General features: G+C 42.0%; 1 protein-coding gene across 9 annotated transcripts in view; it reads right to left on the bottom strand.

The window, feature by feature from the left end:
* Nucleotides 1–12,637, bottom strand: part of CLYBL (citramalyl-CoA lyase) — a 293,861-nt gene extending 281,224 nt beyond the window's left edge. For 6 of the 9 annotated variants that reach the window (XR_012002038.1, XR_012002036.1, XR_012002037.1 and 3 more), the window contains exon 1: nt 12,469–12,592. Coding sequence is in view for 4 of the 9 variants with exons in the window: in XM_026003691.2 (XP_025859476.1) it covers nt 12,469–12,557 (89 nt within the window). In the remaining 5 variants the exon portion in view is untranslated. Of the gene's footprint in view, nt 1–12,468 lie in introns of all 9 variants that reach the window. The other 3 variants (XM_026003693.2, XM_026003690.2, XM_072760939.1) reach the window with 3 other exon arrangements.
* Nucleotides 12,638–13,349: the final 712 nt, after the last annotated feature.

Here is a 13,349-nt window from a genome sequence, read left to right as displayed (position 1 = left end):
CCTCAGCCACTTACACAACCCTGCTGCCTCTTTGCATACTGTTCCCTCCTGCTTACTCAGTCTCAGATGCTTAGTTTGTCTTTGTCCCTCTCTAAACTACCTTCACCTATTTTTTTTCCCATACCAGGCTCCTCTCTAACCTGATACTGCAAGGCAAGCGGTAGTTCCTTTGAGAATTTTACTACTAACTACTTTAGAAAAAAAGAGGATCAAGGTAAGAGGTGAAAAGAGATATAGGGATCAGAAAACTCTCATAGTTTGATAGAGGTAGTTAAAATAAACCCTAGAGGCAATTTATTATTAAAAGCTTATATTAAAAAAATATATCTAAATTTCCACCTTAAGAAGCAAGAAGAAATGGGCAAATTAAACCCAAAGTAAGCTTGACATAGGAAATAATAAAGATAGGAATATAAATCAATGTAACAGAAAACAGAAAAACAGGAAAAAACAAATAAAACTGAAAGATTTTTTTTAAGATTTTATTTATTCATGAGACACACACACACACACACACACACACAGAGAGAGACAGAGAGAGAGAGACAGGCAGAGGGAGAAGCAGGCTCCATGCAGGGAGCCCGATGCGGGACTTGATCCCAGGTCTCCAGGATCACGCCCTGGGCCAAAGGCAGGCGCTAAACTGCTGAACCACCCAGGGATCCCTGAAAGATGGTTCTTTAAGAGGATAAATAAAACTGACAATACTGTAGCCAGACCAAATGACAACGAAAGAGAAAAAAAATAGGGAGAGGGGCACGTGACTACTGATGGTACATTATGCCCATTAAAAGGTGACAGGGCCGGCAGTGGGAGTGAGGGTTAATTGAAAATGGGCTTGAGGGAATTTGGAAGATGGCAATTTGGAGGGATCTAACACTGGACTGTAGTGATGGATGCACAAGTCTATGAATTCACTAAAGATTATTCCACACTTACAAAAGATGAATTTTTTAAGTTATTATTATTTTTAAAATAAATTTTATCTATTTATTCATGAGAGACACAGAGAGAGAGAGGCAGAGACACAGGCAGAGGGAGAAACAGGCTCCACGCAGGAAGCCTGACATGGGACTCGATCACAGATCTCCAGGATCACACCCTGGGCTGAAAGCGGCGCTAAACCGCTAACCCACTGGGGCTGCCCAAAAGATGAATTTTTGATACACAAATTATACCTTATAAAGCTGTAAGAAAAAGGATAAGGCATTAACATGAACAACTCTTAAAAAAAAAAAAAAAAAAAAAAAGAACAACTCTTATGTCCCTGAATTTGACAACTTAGATGAAGAGGACAAATTCCTTGAAAGACACAAATAACCAAGAAGAACGTGGATAACCTCAGTTACCTTATATCTATTAAAGAAACTAAATTTGTAGTTTAAAATTTTTTTACAAAGAAAACTCCAGGTACAAACGTTTAAGTAAAAAAATACTGCGAATTTACACTAACCATTCCAGAAAATAGAACACTCTCCAATGAATTTTTTTTAAGATTGTATTTATGTATTTGAGAGAGACAGAGATAGCGAGAGAGAGCAGCAACAGGGAGGAGAGGGAAAAGCAGACTCCCTGCTGAGCAGGAAGCCTAAGGTGGGGGGGGGGGCAGAACCCTGAGATCAAGATCTGAGACAAAGGCAGATGCTTAACCAACTGAGCCACCTGGGTATTCCTCTCCAATGAATTCTATGTGGCCATTATTATCCCTATACCAAACCCAGACCAAAATAGTACCAAAAAACTATAGGCTAATGTTCTTTATGAGCACAGATGCAATAAACTTTAAAGATTTTATTTGTTTATTTATTTATTTGTTTCTTTATTTGACAGAGAGAGTGCAAGCACAAGCAGCCAGAGTGGCAGGCAGAGGGAAAGGGAGTAGCAGACTCCCTACTGAGCAGGGAGCCCTATATGGGGCTTGATCCCAGGACCATGGAATCAATCATGACATGAGCTGAAGGCAGATGCTTAACTGACTGAGCCAACCAGGCACCCCCAAATGCAAATAACTTCAGCAAACCGTTAGCAGATTCAATTCAACAATATATAAGAATAATACATCATGGGGTGCCTGGGTGGCTCAGTTAATAAAGCATTTGACTTTGGCTCAAGTCATGATCTCAGTGTCCTGGGATGGAGCCCCACTTTAGGCTCCTCACTCAGCATGGAGTCTGTTTTTCCCTATCCCTCTGCCCTTGCCCTTGCTCACCTGCTCTCTCTCTCTCTCAAATAAATAAATAAAATCTTTAAAAAAAATCATACATCATGATCAAGTAGAGTTTATTCCAGGAATGCAAAGTTAGCTTAACTTTAAAAATCAATCTAGGGCAGCCCCGGTGGTGCAGCGGTTTAGCGCCACCTGCAGCCCAGGGCATGATCCTGGAGACCTGGAATCGAGTCCCACGTCAGGCTTCCTGCATGGAGCTTGCTTCTCCCTCTGCCTGTGTCTCTGCCTCTCTCTTTCTCTCTCTCTCTCTCACTCTCTCTCTCTCTCTCTCTCTCTGTGTGTGTGTGTGTGTGTGTCTCTATGAATAAACAAACAAATCTTAAAAAAAAATCAATCTAATTAACATCATATTAACACACTAAAGAAGAAAAGCCACATGATCACCACAATAGATACCGAAAAAACATTTTATACATTCAAATCCATTCTTGAGGGCAGCCCGGTGGCTCAGTGGTTTAGCGCCGCCTTTAGCTCAGGGCGTGACCCTGGGGCCCCGGGATCGAGTCCCACCTCAGGCTCCCTGCATGGAGCCTGCTTCTCCCTCTGCCTGTGTCTCTGCTTCTCTCTCTCTCTCTGTGTGTGTCTCTCATGAATAAATAAATAAAATCTTTAAAAAAAGAGAAAAAATAAATCCATTCTTGATCAAAATTCTAAGCAGGGGTGACTTCAACAAAATTGCAGAGAAAGGACATTCAAAAATCCAATCCTCCATAAAAGCAAAGAAACTATTGGCAAAAATTGTCAAAATCAACATTTTTAGAACTCTAGAAATTAATCAGAGGCTTGCAGCAACCTGGGAGCATTTCTTCAAAAAACATAGAAGAATCTCGGTAAGAACAACAAACTATGTGGGTGTTGTGGTTTTTTCTTCTTCTTTCTTTTTTCTTTTTAACTTACCCACTCCTTCTCCCTGGCTCAGAGGTAGCCTGAAAACCAAAAGCCACAATCGTGGTCTTAAACCAGCAGCCTGGCAGCCACTGGAGGAAGCAGGGCAGGGTTAGAGCTCTTTTAAAGCACCATTTACAGAGAACTGACAACTATCTCACCTATCCAGTAGTCCCCTAGAAAATCCCACTTCCAAGGCTCACCCAGTTCAGAGCCTGAATCGTGGGCATAGCATTTTCCCTGAGAGCATTTGTCAAATCAGAAGCAATTATTTAATATCATCGCCACCTGAGACAGCAGATGATAGAGCAAACAACAGGGAAACTAAAAAGCTTAAAAGGAAAAGCTGGACCCAAGAATATATAATGGAGAAGGAATGGTCTCTTGAATAGTGTTGAGGTAACTGGATAGCCACATGCAGAAGAATAAAACTAGACCACTGTATTACACCATACACAAAAATTAACTCAAAATGGATTAAAAACTTGAATATAAGACCATAAACCATAAAATTCTTAGAAAACATAGATGGTAAAGTCCTTGACATCCGTCTCAGCAACCTCTTTGTGGACTGGACTTCAAAGGCAGGAAAAACAAAAGCAAAAATAAATAAATGGAACTACATCAAAGCAAAAAGCTTCAGTACAGCAAAAGGAATCATCAGGAAAATGAAAAGGCAACCTACTGAATGGGAGAAAATATCTGTAAAACATATATCCGATAGGAGGTTAATATCCAAAATATATAAAAGGAATTCATCCAACTCAACAACAACAAACAACCTGATTAAGAAATGGAGAAAGGATCTAAATAGACATTTCTCCAAAAAATACATCCAGATGGCCAACAGGCACATGAAAAGATGTTCTACATCACTAACTACTAGGGAAATGCAACTCAAAACCAAAATGAGATATCACCTAATACCTGTAAAAATAGCTATTATCAAAAAGACAAAAAATAACAAGTGTTAGAATGTAGAGAAAAGGGAACCCTCACGCACTGATGGTGGGATTATAAATTGGTACAGCCACTGGAAAACAGTATAGAGTTTCCTCAAAAAATTAATAGAACTACCATATGACTCAGCTATTCTTCTTCTGGGTATTTATCCAAAGAATAAGAAAACTTTAGTTAAAAAGATATACGCACTCCTGTTTCTTGTTATGTTCACTGCAGCATAGTTTACAATAGTCAAGATACAGAAATAAAATGTCCATCAGTAGGGTCGACCTGGTGGCTCAGCAGTCGAGCTTCTACCTTCAGCTCAGAGCATGATCCTGGAGTCCTGGGATTGAGTCCCACATCGGGCTTCCGGCATGGAGCCTGCTTCTCCCTCTGCCTATATCTGTGTCTCTCATGAATAAATAAATAAAACCTTTAAGAACAAAATGTCGGGATCCCTGGGTGGCGCAGCGGTTTGGCGCCTGCCTTTGGCCCAGGGCACGATCCTGGAGACCCGGGATCAAATCCCACGTCGGGCTCCCGGTGCATGGAGCCTGCTTCTCCCTCTGCCTGTGTCTCTGCCTCTCTCTCTCTCTCTCTGTGACTATCATAAATAAATAAATAAAAATTAAAAAAAAAAAAAGAACAAAATGTCCATCAATAGATGAATGTTATATTTATATAATGAAGTCAAACTCAGCCATGAAAGAGAATGTAATCTTGCCATCTGCAAAAACATGGATGAACATGGGTATTATGTCAAGCAAATTAGTTAGAAGGATAAAGACAAATATCATAAAATCTTACTCCTATGTGGAATCTAAAAAACAACAGAAATGAATGAATGAAACAAAAATAATCTCATAGATACAGAGAACAGACTAATGGTTATGGGTTAAGGGGGTGGAGGAGTTGACAAAATGGTGATGGACAGTAACTAGATCTATTGGTGGTGATTGCTATGTGTGTATGCAGATGTCAAGTTATAAAGCTGTATACCTAAAACATATAATTTGTTTAAAAAAGGAAACGTTGGAAAACAAAATGTCCATAAGAAGTTTTGAAAAGCTCTGACATATTCCTGGGATTCTAAAAGGCCACACACATGTGCAGAGCTATTGCCGGCAGACCCACCTTAGAAGAAATACTAAAGGAAGTTCTTCAGACTGAAAGTAAGTGATCCCAGACAGTAATTCAAACTCTTACTCACACACACACACACACACACACACACACACACACACAGAACTGTGGCAAGATAATTAAATATAAATCCATATTTCTCCTCTTTTCTTACCTAATTTAAAAGCAACTATACAGAAGAGCATTATATAATTGTGTTGTTAGGTCTATAACTTATAGAAACATAAGATATTTACTGGCAACTAGACAAAGATGAGTGAAAGCAAAGATGTATTAGGCTGAAAAAAAAAATGGCACCAGATGGTGACTCAAATAATTAGGAACAAACGAAGAGGACCAGAAATAGTAAATAAGAAGGTAACAATAACAAATACTATAAAGCGTGTGTGTATTTGCATCTCCTTCTCTAAATTTCTATTTTTTTTAAGATTTTATTTATTTATTTGACAGAGAGTACAAAATGACTGCCTATTTTAAAAATAAATAAATGACATAAAATTATATAAGTAGAACTATAACAGTGCATACTGGGTTTGCAACATATAAATACAATATGTATAAAAATAATACCATTCAGCCTGGAGTCTGCTTGAAATTCTCTCTCTCCCTCTGCCCCACTTCCCTCTCTCCTGGCATACAAGCACCCTCATGTATGTGCTCTCTCTCTCTCTCTCAAATAAATAAATAAACCTTTTTGTTAAAAAAAAAAATTAAGAAAAGAAGAGGGCACCTGGGTGGCTTAGTCAGTTAAGCATCTGACTTCAGCTCAGGTCATGATCCTGGGGTCCTGAGATTGAGTCCCATACCAGGTCCCCTGCTCAGTGGGAAATCTGCTTCTTCTCCCTTTCCCTCTGCCACTCCCACTGCTTGTATGCTCTCTCTAATAAATAAAATTTTTTTAAAAAAGAGGAAGAAAAAAAAGAAAGGAAATAGAATTATATAGAAGGAACATTTCTCTATCTTCTGGAATTAAGTTAGTATAAATCAAAAGTAGATTCTGAGGGGCAGCCCGGGTGGCTCAACGGTTTAGCACCACCTTTAGCCAAGGGCCTGATCCTGGAGACCCAGGATCGAGTCTCATGTCAGACTCCCTGCACAGAGCCTGCTTCTCCCTCTGCCTGTGTCTCTGCCTCTCTGTGTATGTGTGTGTCTCATGAATAAATAAAATCTTAAAAAAATTAAATTAAATTTAAAAATTTTTAAAAAGTAGATTCTGATAAATTAAGATGTATATAGTAATATACATACAATGGAATATTGTTGAATCACAAAAAGGAATGAAGTTCTGATACATGCTACAAAATGAATGATTCTTGAAAATATGCAAAGTGAAATAAGCCAGAAACAAAAGAACAAAAATTGTATGATTCCACTTACATGAAATATCTAGAATCAGCAAATTCAGAGAGACAGAAAGTAGATCAGGGATTACCAGGTACTGGGGGAAGGAGTTATTACTCAATGGGTTCAGAGTTTCTGTTTGGAGTGATGAACAAAATTTGGAAATAGTGGCAAGGGCTGCACAACAGTGTGAATGTGATAATGCCACTAAATTGTACACTTAGAATGGTTAAAATGACAGTTTATGTTACATATATTTTGTTTTACCACAATTCTTTAAAAAAATTGTATATGATAAGCCCTAGAGTAATCACTAATAAAAAGCCCTTTAAAAATACAAATACAATTAAATGGGGTGCCTGTGTGGCTCAGTTGCTTAAGAGTCTGCCTTCAGGTCAGGTCATGATCTCAGGATCCGGGGACTGAGCCCTGCATCAGGCACCCTGCTCCATGGGGAGCCTGCTTCTCTATCTCCCTCTGCCTACTTGCTCCCTCTGCTTGTGCTTTCTCCCTCTCTCTGTCAAATAAATAAATAAATAAAATCTGAAAAATAAAAATACAATTAAAAAATTAAAAAATTGTTAAAAATCATTAAAGAGATTTAAAATAGTAAAACATTACAAAATATTCATTTAATGCACAAAAAAGCAGTAAGAAAGGAACAGAGGAACAAAAAGGACATGTGACATACAGAAGCCAATACTCAATAAACACACCACATAAAAGGAAAACTACAGACCAATACCAGTATCTCTCATGAACATAGATGGAAAACCCTCAAGAAAATATAAGCAAATCAAATCCAACAATGTCATAAAGAGAATTATACACCATGATCAAGTAGGATTTATTCCAGGTATACAAAGCTGGTTTGACATTCAAAAATCAATTAATGTAATCTGCCACATCAACAGGCTAAACAAGGAAAATCATATGATTATATTAATTGATGCAGAAAAAGAACTTGACAAAATCCAATATCCATTCATGACAAAAAGCAAAAGCAACTTAAAATGGATTATAGACCCAAGTGTAAAACATAATACTGTGAAACTTTTAGAAGGCAATACAGGAGAAAATCTATGTGACTTTGGTTTGGCAATGAGTTCTTAAATATAACAACAAAAGCAGGGGCTCAGCCCATTAAGCATTCAGCTCAGGTATTGATCTCAGGGTCCTGCGATCTCAAGGTCCCAGCTTCAGGCTCTGTGCTCAGCAGGGAGTCTGCTTGAGGATTCTTTCCCTCTCCCCCTGTCCTCTCTCAAATAAATTAATAAATCTTTTTTTTTTAAGATGTTATTTATTTATTCATGAGAGACAGAGAGAAAGGCAAAGACATAAGCAGAGGGAGAAGCAGGCTCCCTGCAGCGAGCCCAATGTGGGACCTGATCCCAGGACCCCAGGATCACGCCCTGAGCCAAAGGCAGATGCCCAACCACTGAACCACCCAGGTGCCCCTAAATTAGTACACCTTTTTTTTTTTTTAAGATGTTATTCATTTATTCATGACAGAGAGAGGCAGAGACACAGGCAGAGGGAGAAGCAGGCTCCAGGCAAGAAGCCCGATGTGGGACCCAATCCCGGGACTCCAGGATCATGCCCTGGGTGGAAGGCAGGTGCCAAACTGCTCAGTCACCCAGGGATCCCCTAAATTAGTAAGTCTTAAAAGAAAAAAAAAAGGCAAAAGCATGGTCCATGGGGAAAACAATCAATAAGCATGATTTCATTAAAATAAAAAACTTCTAAAATAAATAATAAAAAACTTCTGTGAAAGACACTATTTAGAGAATGAAAAGACTAGTCACAGACTGGGAGAAAATATTTGCAAAACATATATCTTATAAAAGTCTTGTATTTAAAATATGCAAAAAAATCTTAAAACTTAGAAATAAGAAAACAATCCAAGAAATAGGCAGAAGATCTTAATAGCCAGCTCACCAAAGAAGATACACAGACAGCAAATAAACATCTGACAAGATGCTCAACATCATTTGACACCAAAGAACTTCAAGTAAAACAAATTAATGGTAAAACAACAACAGAGGGGCACCTGGGTGGCTCAGTCAGTTAGGCGTCAGCCTTCAGCTCAGGTCATGATCCCAGGGTCCTGGGATCCAGCCCTACATCAGGCTCCCTGCTCAGCAGGGAGTCTGATCCTCCCCCTGTTCATGCCTTCTTACTTACTCTAATAAATAAATAAAATCTTTAAAAAAAAAGAGAGAGAGAACAACAGATACCAGTACACACCTATTAGAATGACTAAACAAAAAAAAATTTTTTTAACTGCCAATACTAAATGCTGGCATAACAACAAGAACTTTCATTGATGATGGGCAGCATGCAAAATGGCACAGGCACTTTGGAACATAATTTGGGTGTTTCTCACAAAGCTAAATTTATACTTTTACACACAATCATACTCTTAGGTATGCAAAGCCTTCAGGGGATCAGGAGTGCTGTGGAAGCTACCAGCCCACAAGCATTAATGGGGCAGGTGCCCACCTTCCAATCAGCAGCACTATGCCTAAACAGCTCACTTCCCCCAAGCACTTCTCGGAGACTGTGTGCCTGCAGGGCCAGGCCAGGGACCCAGGGAGGGAGCAGACCTCCTGGGGCTCCCAGCCTGAAGACTGCTAGGGACCCAGAGGGAGTGCCCTGATTAAATCTGTGGGGATTAAAAAACCTTCCCAGAAAAAACAAATAATTAATTTCAATTAATCTGAAAACTTATGCACATAGAACACCTGCACAAGAATGTTTAGCACAGGGGAACCTGGGTGGCTCAGTGGGTGAGTGTCTGCCTTTGGCTCAGGTTGTGATCCAGGAGTCCTAGGATCGAGTCCTGCAGCAGGCTCCCTGTGGGAAGCCTGCTTCTCCCTCTGCCTATGTCTCTGTCTCTCATGAATAAACAAAATTTAAAAAAAAAGAAAAAGAGAGAGAATGTTTAGAGCAGCTTTATTGAAACTTTATAGAAGCAACTAAAATGTTCTTCAGTCAGTGAACAAATAAACAGATTAACTATGAAACATCTCTACAATGGAATATTCAGCAATAAAAGGAGTTATGAAGCCATGAAAAAGACACAGAGGAACCTTAAGGCACATTGCAAGTGAAGGAACACCATCTAAAGGGACTATATACTACATGACTCCAATTATACAACATTCTGGAAAAGGCAAAACTTTAGAGGCAGGAACATGATCAGTGCTTGCCAGGAATTCGGAGGAAGAAGGATGGATGAATAGATGAAGCACAGAGGCATTTTTAGAGAAATGAAACAATTCTGTATAGTACCGTTATGGTAGATACATGATACTATGCATTTGTAAAAATCCATAGAATTTTATAGCAAAACAAGTGAACCTTAATATATGCAATTTAAAAATTCACATGGGAGGTAAGAGACCCCAGGAAAGAATGCAGACTGTGACAAGGGAATCTACCTGTATCACAGATGTATGAAACAATCTCACTGAAGGGGACAGGACGAAATGCCACCAACCTAAGTAACTAAGGAAATGAGTGGAACTGCACATAAGTACTGTACTTTTGACAGTTTTTTTCCCATGGAGTATGATCTAACAATCCAAATACTGCTATATGTGTATGATGAAATTGGATGGTGGGAGCCAGGTTTCTTTTCTTTCCTTTTTGGTTGGAGGAAGGGATTAGGGAGGGGGAGTAGCACCAAGTTTCTAATTCCAGTAGTAAAAACTGATCAATAAGCAAAGGGGAGGAAGCTAGAATGATCCATGTGGTAATAGATTAGAACTGGAGGTAGTATGAACTCATGTTTAGCCTAATATAGATACAATGGTTACATATAGAAATATTTAGGGGTATCTGGATGGCTCAGTCTATAGAGCATGTGACTCTCGATCTCAGAGCCATGAGTTCAAGACCCACTTTGGGCTCAGAGCTTACCTTAAAAAATATGTATTTATAATAATACATGCATGGGTTGCTATTCACACATCTATTTCTTCACTCTGTCAGTGGAGAGGGGTTAAATGACACTCCTACCAAAAGCACTGCTAGGAGTGGGGAGTTATGCTCCCTCAAGTGGAGGGCCAGGTATGTACATAAATTGAGCAGTGGCTACAGAAAGCAGGGCCAGAATAAGATGAAAAGGACAGCATCAGGGACAGTACTATATCAGGGGAAATATTGGAGACTCAGAAGAGCAGCCAGGAATGGTCCCTGTCTACCAGCAATGGTGCTAATGCTCTAAAAACAGAAGGAAAAGCCACCAGAGGCAGGCACATCCACCTGAAACTTAAGCACAACCCAAGGGGTAGAGACTAAGGTATCTCTAAGCAGACCTTTCTAAGTTGGCATTTGACACCTTTACTTCTCCCATCTCTGTGTGTTCTGAAGGGGCAGAAACCTAGAGGACTTAAACCCATGGGTAGGCTCTCTGAAGCACCCAGCATGAAAGCTTGCTGCTGTGGCCTTAGTAGGATCTGTTAAGCGTGTAGAGAATGAGCCAGCATGCATGGCAAAGAGCACCGAGAGATGAGCCCCACGCTCATCTCTTAGAAGTAGGTGACTGCATGTGGTGACTGGATCTGTTATTAAACAAGCCTTAGAAGCTGGCCTGCAAGAAAAGGGGCCTGCTGGAAGGGTCTGGGTATATTGCCTCAGCAGCATCTCTGGTTCCAGGGGTGATCGCCTGAACCCAAGGGCATGTTCCAGGCTCAGGTTTAGGAATGCGGAAGGTGGGATGCACAAGATCGGGTAGGTCTCAGCTCCGGACACACTGGTGAGTCAGGAAGCATGGAGCAGGCAAATGTAAGCAGCTCTGGACCAGGAGCCATAAACTTGCTTTTGGAACCAAACTCTGCCATTCTCATCTGGGCATCACTTAGCATCTCGAAGCCTGTTTCTTCATCTTTACAAAGAAGTCTTCTGACTTCTTCACATGGTGGTCAGGAAATCAAATGAGATAACGTGTGTGCATGTAGTTGGCCAACTACCAGACCAGCGGTTCTCAAAGTGTGGTCCAAAGACACCTGGGAGTTCCCAAGATCCTTCGAGATGGTCTGAGAGGTTTCCCTCTTCCAACTAGCACCTGCCTGCACCCAGAATTCCTTTGTAAACTTCTTCCAAAGCAGTTGATGGGACCAGCTGTCCTTTATTAAACTAAGGATTTTTTCAAAAATATAAAACGATGCTTCTCTTTCACGACCTACGTTTGTGTTGACATGTTATGGGTTTATCATTTATAAATGAGTGCTTTTAAATTTTATTTTAGGGATGCCTGGGTGGCTCAGTGGCAGAGTGTCTGCGATCGGGCTCAGGGCGCGTGATCCCGGGGTCCCGGGATCAAGTCCTGCATCGGGCTCCCCGCAGGGAGCCTGCTTCTCCCTCTGCCTGTGTCTCTGCCTCTCTCTGTGTCTCTCATGAATAAACAAAATCTTTTAAAAAAATTAAATTTGTTTTAATTCCTCACACCATAAGAATTAGTAGGCAAAAGAGAAGCTCTTCGGGGTCCTCGACAATTTTCCGGCGTGTACAGGGGATCCCGAGACCAGTCCGGGAGCCTCTGTGGGGACAAACGGGTGGAGGGTGTTCTCAGCCGGCGAGCCAGCCCTCAGGGGCTGATTCCGGGACCCTTTTATAAAACAGCCGCGCGTTCGCGGTTTCCTCTTGCGGGAAAGGCTCGTTTTGTGCTTCTGGGGCTGCTAAACCGAACGTTTGTACCCATTTCCCGGGCCCGAGCAAGGACCCTCCCACAGGAAAGCACGCGCGGGAGAGGCGACCCTGAGGCGACCCTCGCGGAGCGTCGGCGACCTTGGCAGAGGTCGAGCCTGCGCGCGGGAGGCGCGCGGGGCTCCCGGCCGGCGGAGGGTGCGCTGGGGGGTGGTTCGCGACAGGTACTGGGGAGGCCGGGCCGGGCGGCGGGGGACTCGGGGACCTGCACTTACAGCCTCAGCAGCGCCGCCGCCGGCGTCCCAAGTGGCACTCTCCGCAGCAGACGCAGCGCCATCTTCCTGACGCGCGCGCCCCGCCTCATTCCTGTCCTTCCTCGTTACGCCCCGCCCCCGAGGGGCCGCCCCCACGTGGCCCCGCCCTCAACCCAGCCCCGCCCCTCCCGCAAGCCACGCCCCTGCCTGAAGCACCGCCCGGAGCCGGGGGAGGGTCCCTGCTGCCGGAAACTCCTCTGCGGTCCCGGCAGGCCCAGCAGGACCTCCGGATGGGTGGCCCTTTCTTGAGCGGTGTTTTGGGTGACTGAAACCAGTTTTCTCGGTGCTTCTGGGTTTTTTTAAGGCAACTTTTTTTCAAATTTTTTCAAATTTTCTTTTTTTCTTTTTTTTAAGATTTATTTATTTATTTATGATAGAGAGAGAGAGAGAGAGAGAGAGGCAGAGACACAGGAGGAGGGAGAAGCAGGTTCCATGCCGGGAGCCCGTCGTGGGACTCGATCCTGGGACTCCAGGGTCGCGCCCTGGGTTAAAGGCAGGCGCTGAACCGCTGAGCCACCCAGGGATCCCCCCCCCTTTTTTTTTAAGATTTATTTATTTATTTATTTATTTATGGTAGACATAGAGACAGGCCAAATTTTCTAGGGATTAGTTTCTTTTGTTGTTAAAAGTACTGCCTAGGGGATTCCTGGGTGGCTCAGCGGTTTAGCGCCTGCCTTTGGCCCAGGGCCTGATCTTGGAGTCCTGAAACTGAGGCCCACATCAGGCTCCCGGCATGGAGCCTGCTTCTCTCCCTCTGCCTGTGTCTCTGCCTCTGTGTGTGTGTGTGTCTCTCATGAATAAATAAATCTTAAAAAAAAAAAAAAAAGAACTCCCTAACAAAT

The sequence above is a fragment of the Vulpes vulpes genome, chromosome 6 (genome assembly GCF_048418805.1).
Source record: "Vulpes vulpes isolate BD-2025 chromosome 6, VulVul3, whole genome shotgun sequence".
NCBI lineage: Eukaryota > Metazoa > Chordata > Mammalia > Carnivora > Canidae > Vulpes > Vulpes vulpes.
The sequence above is the reverse complement of the archived record's forward strand: the minus strand, read 5'-3'. Positions and strand labels throughout refer to the sequence as shown.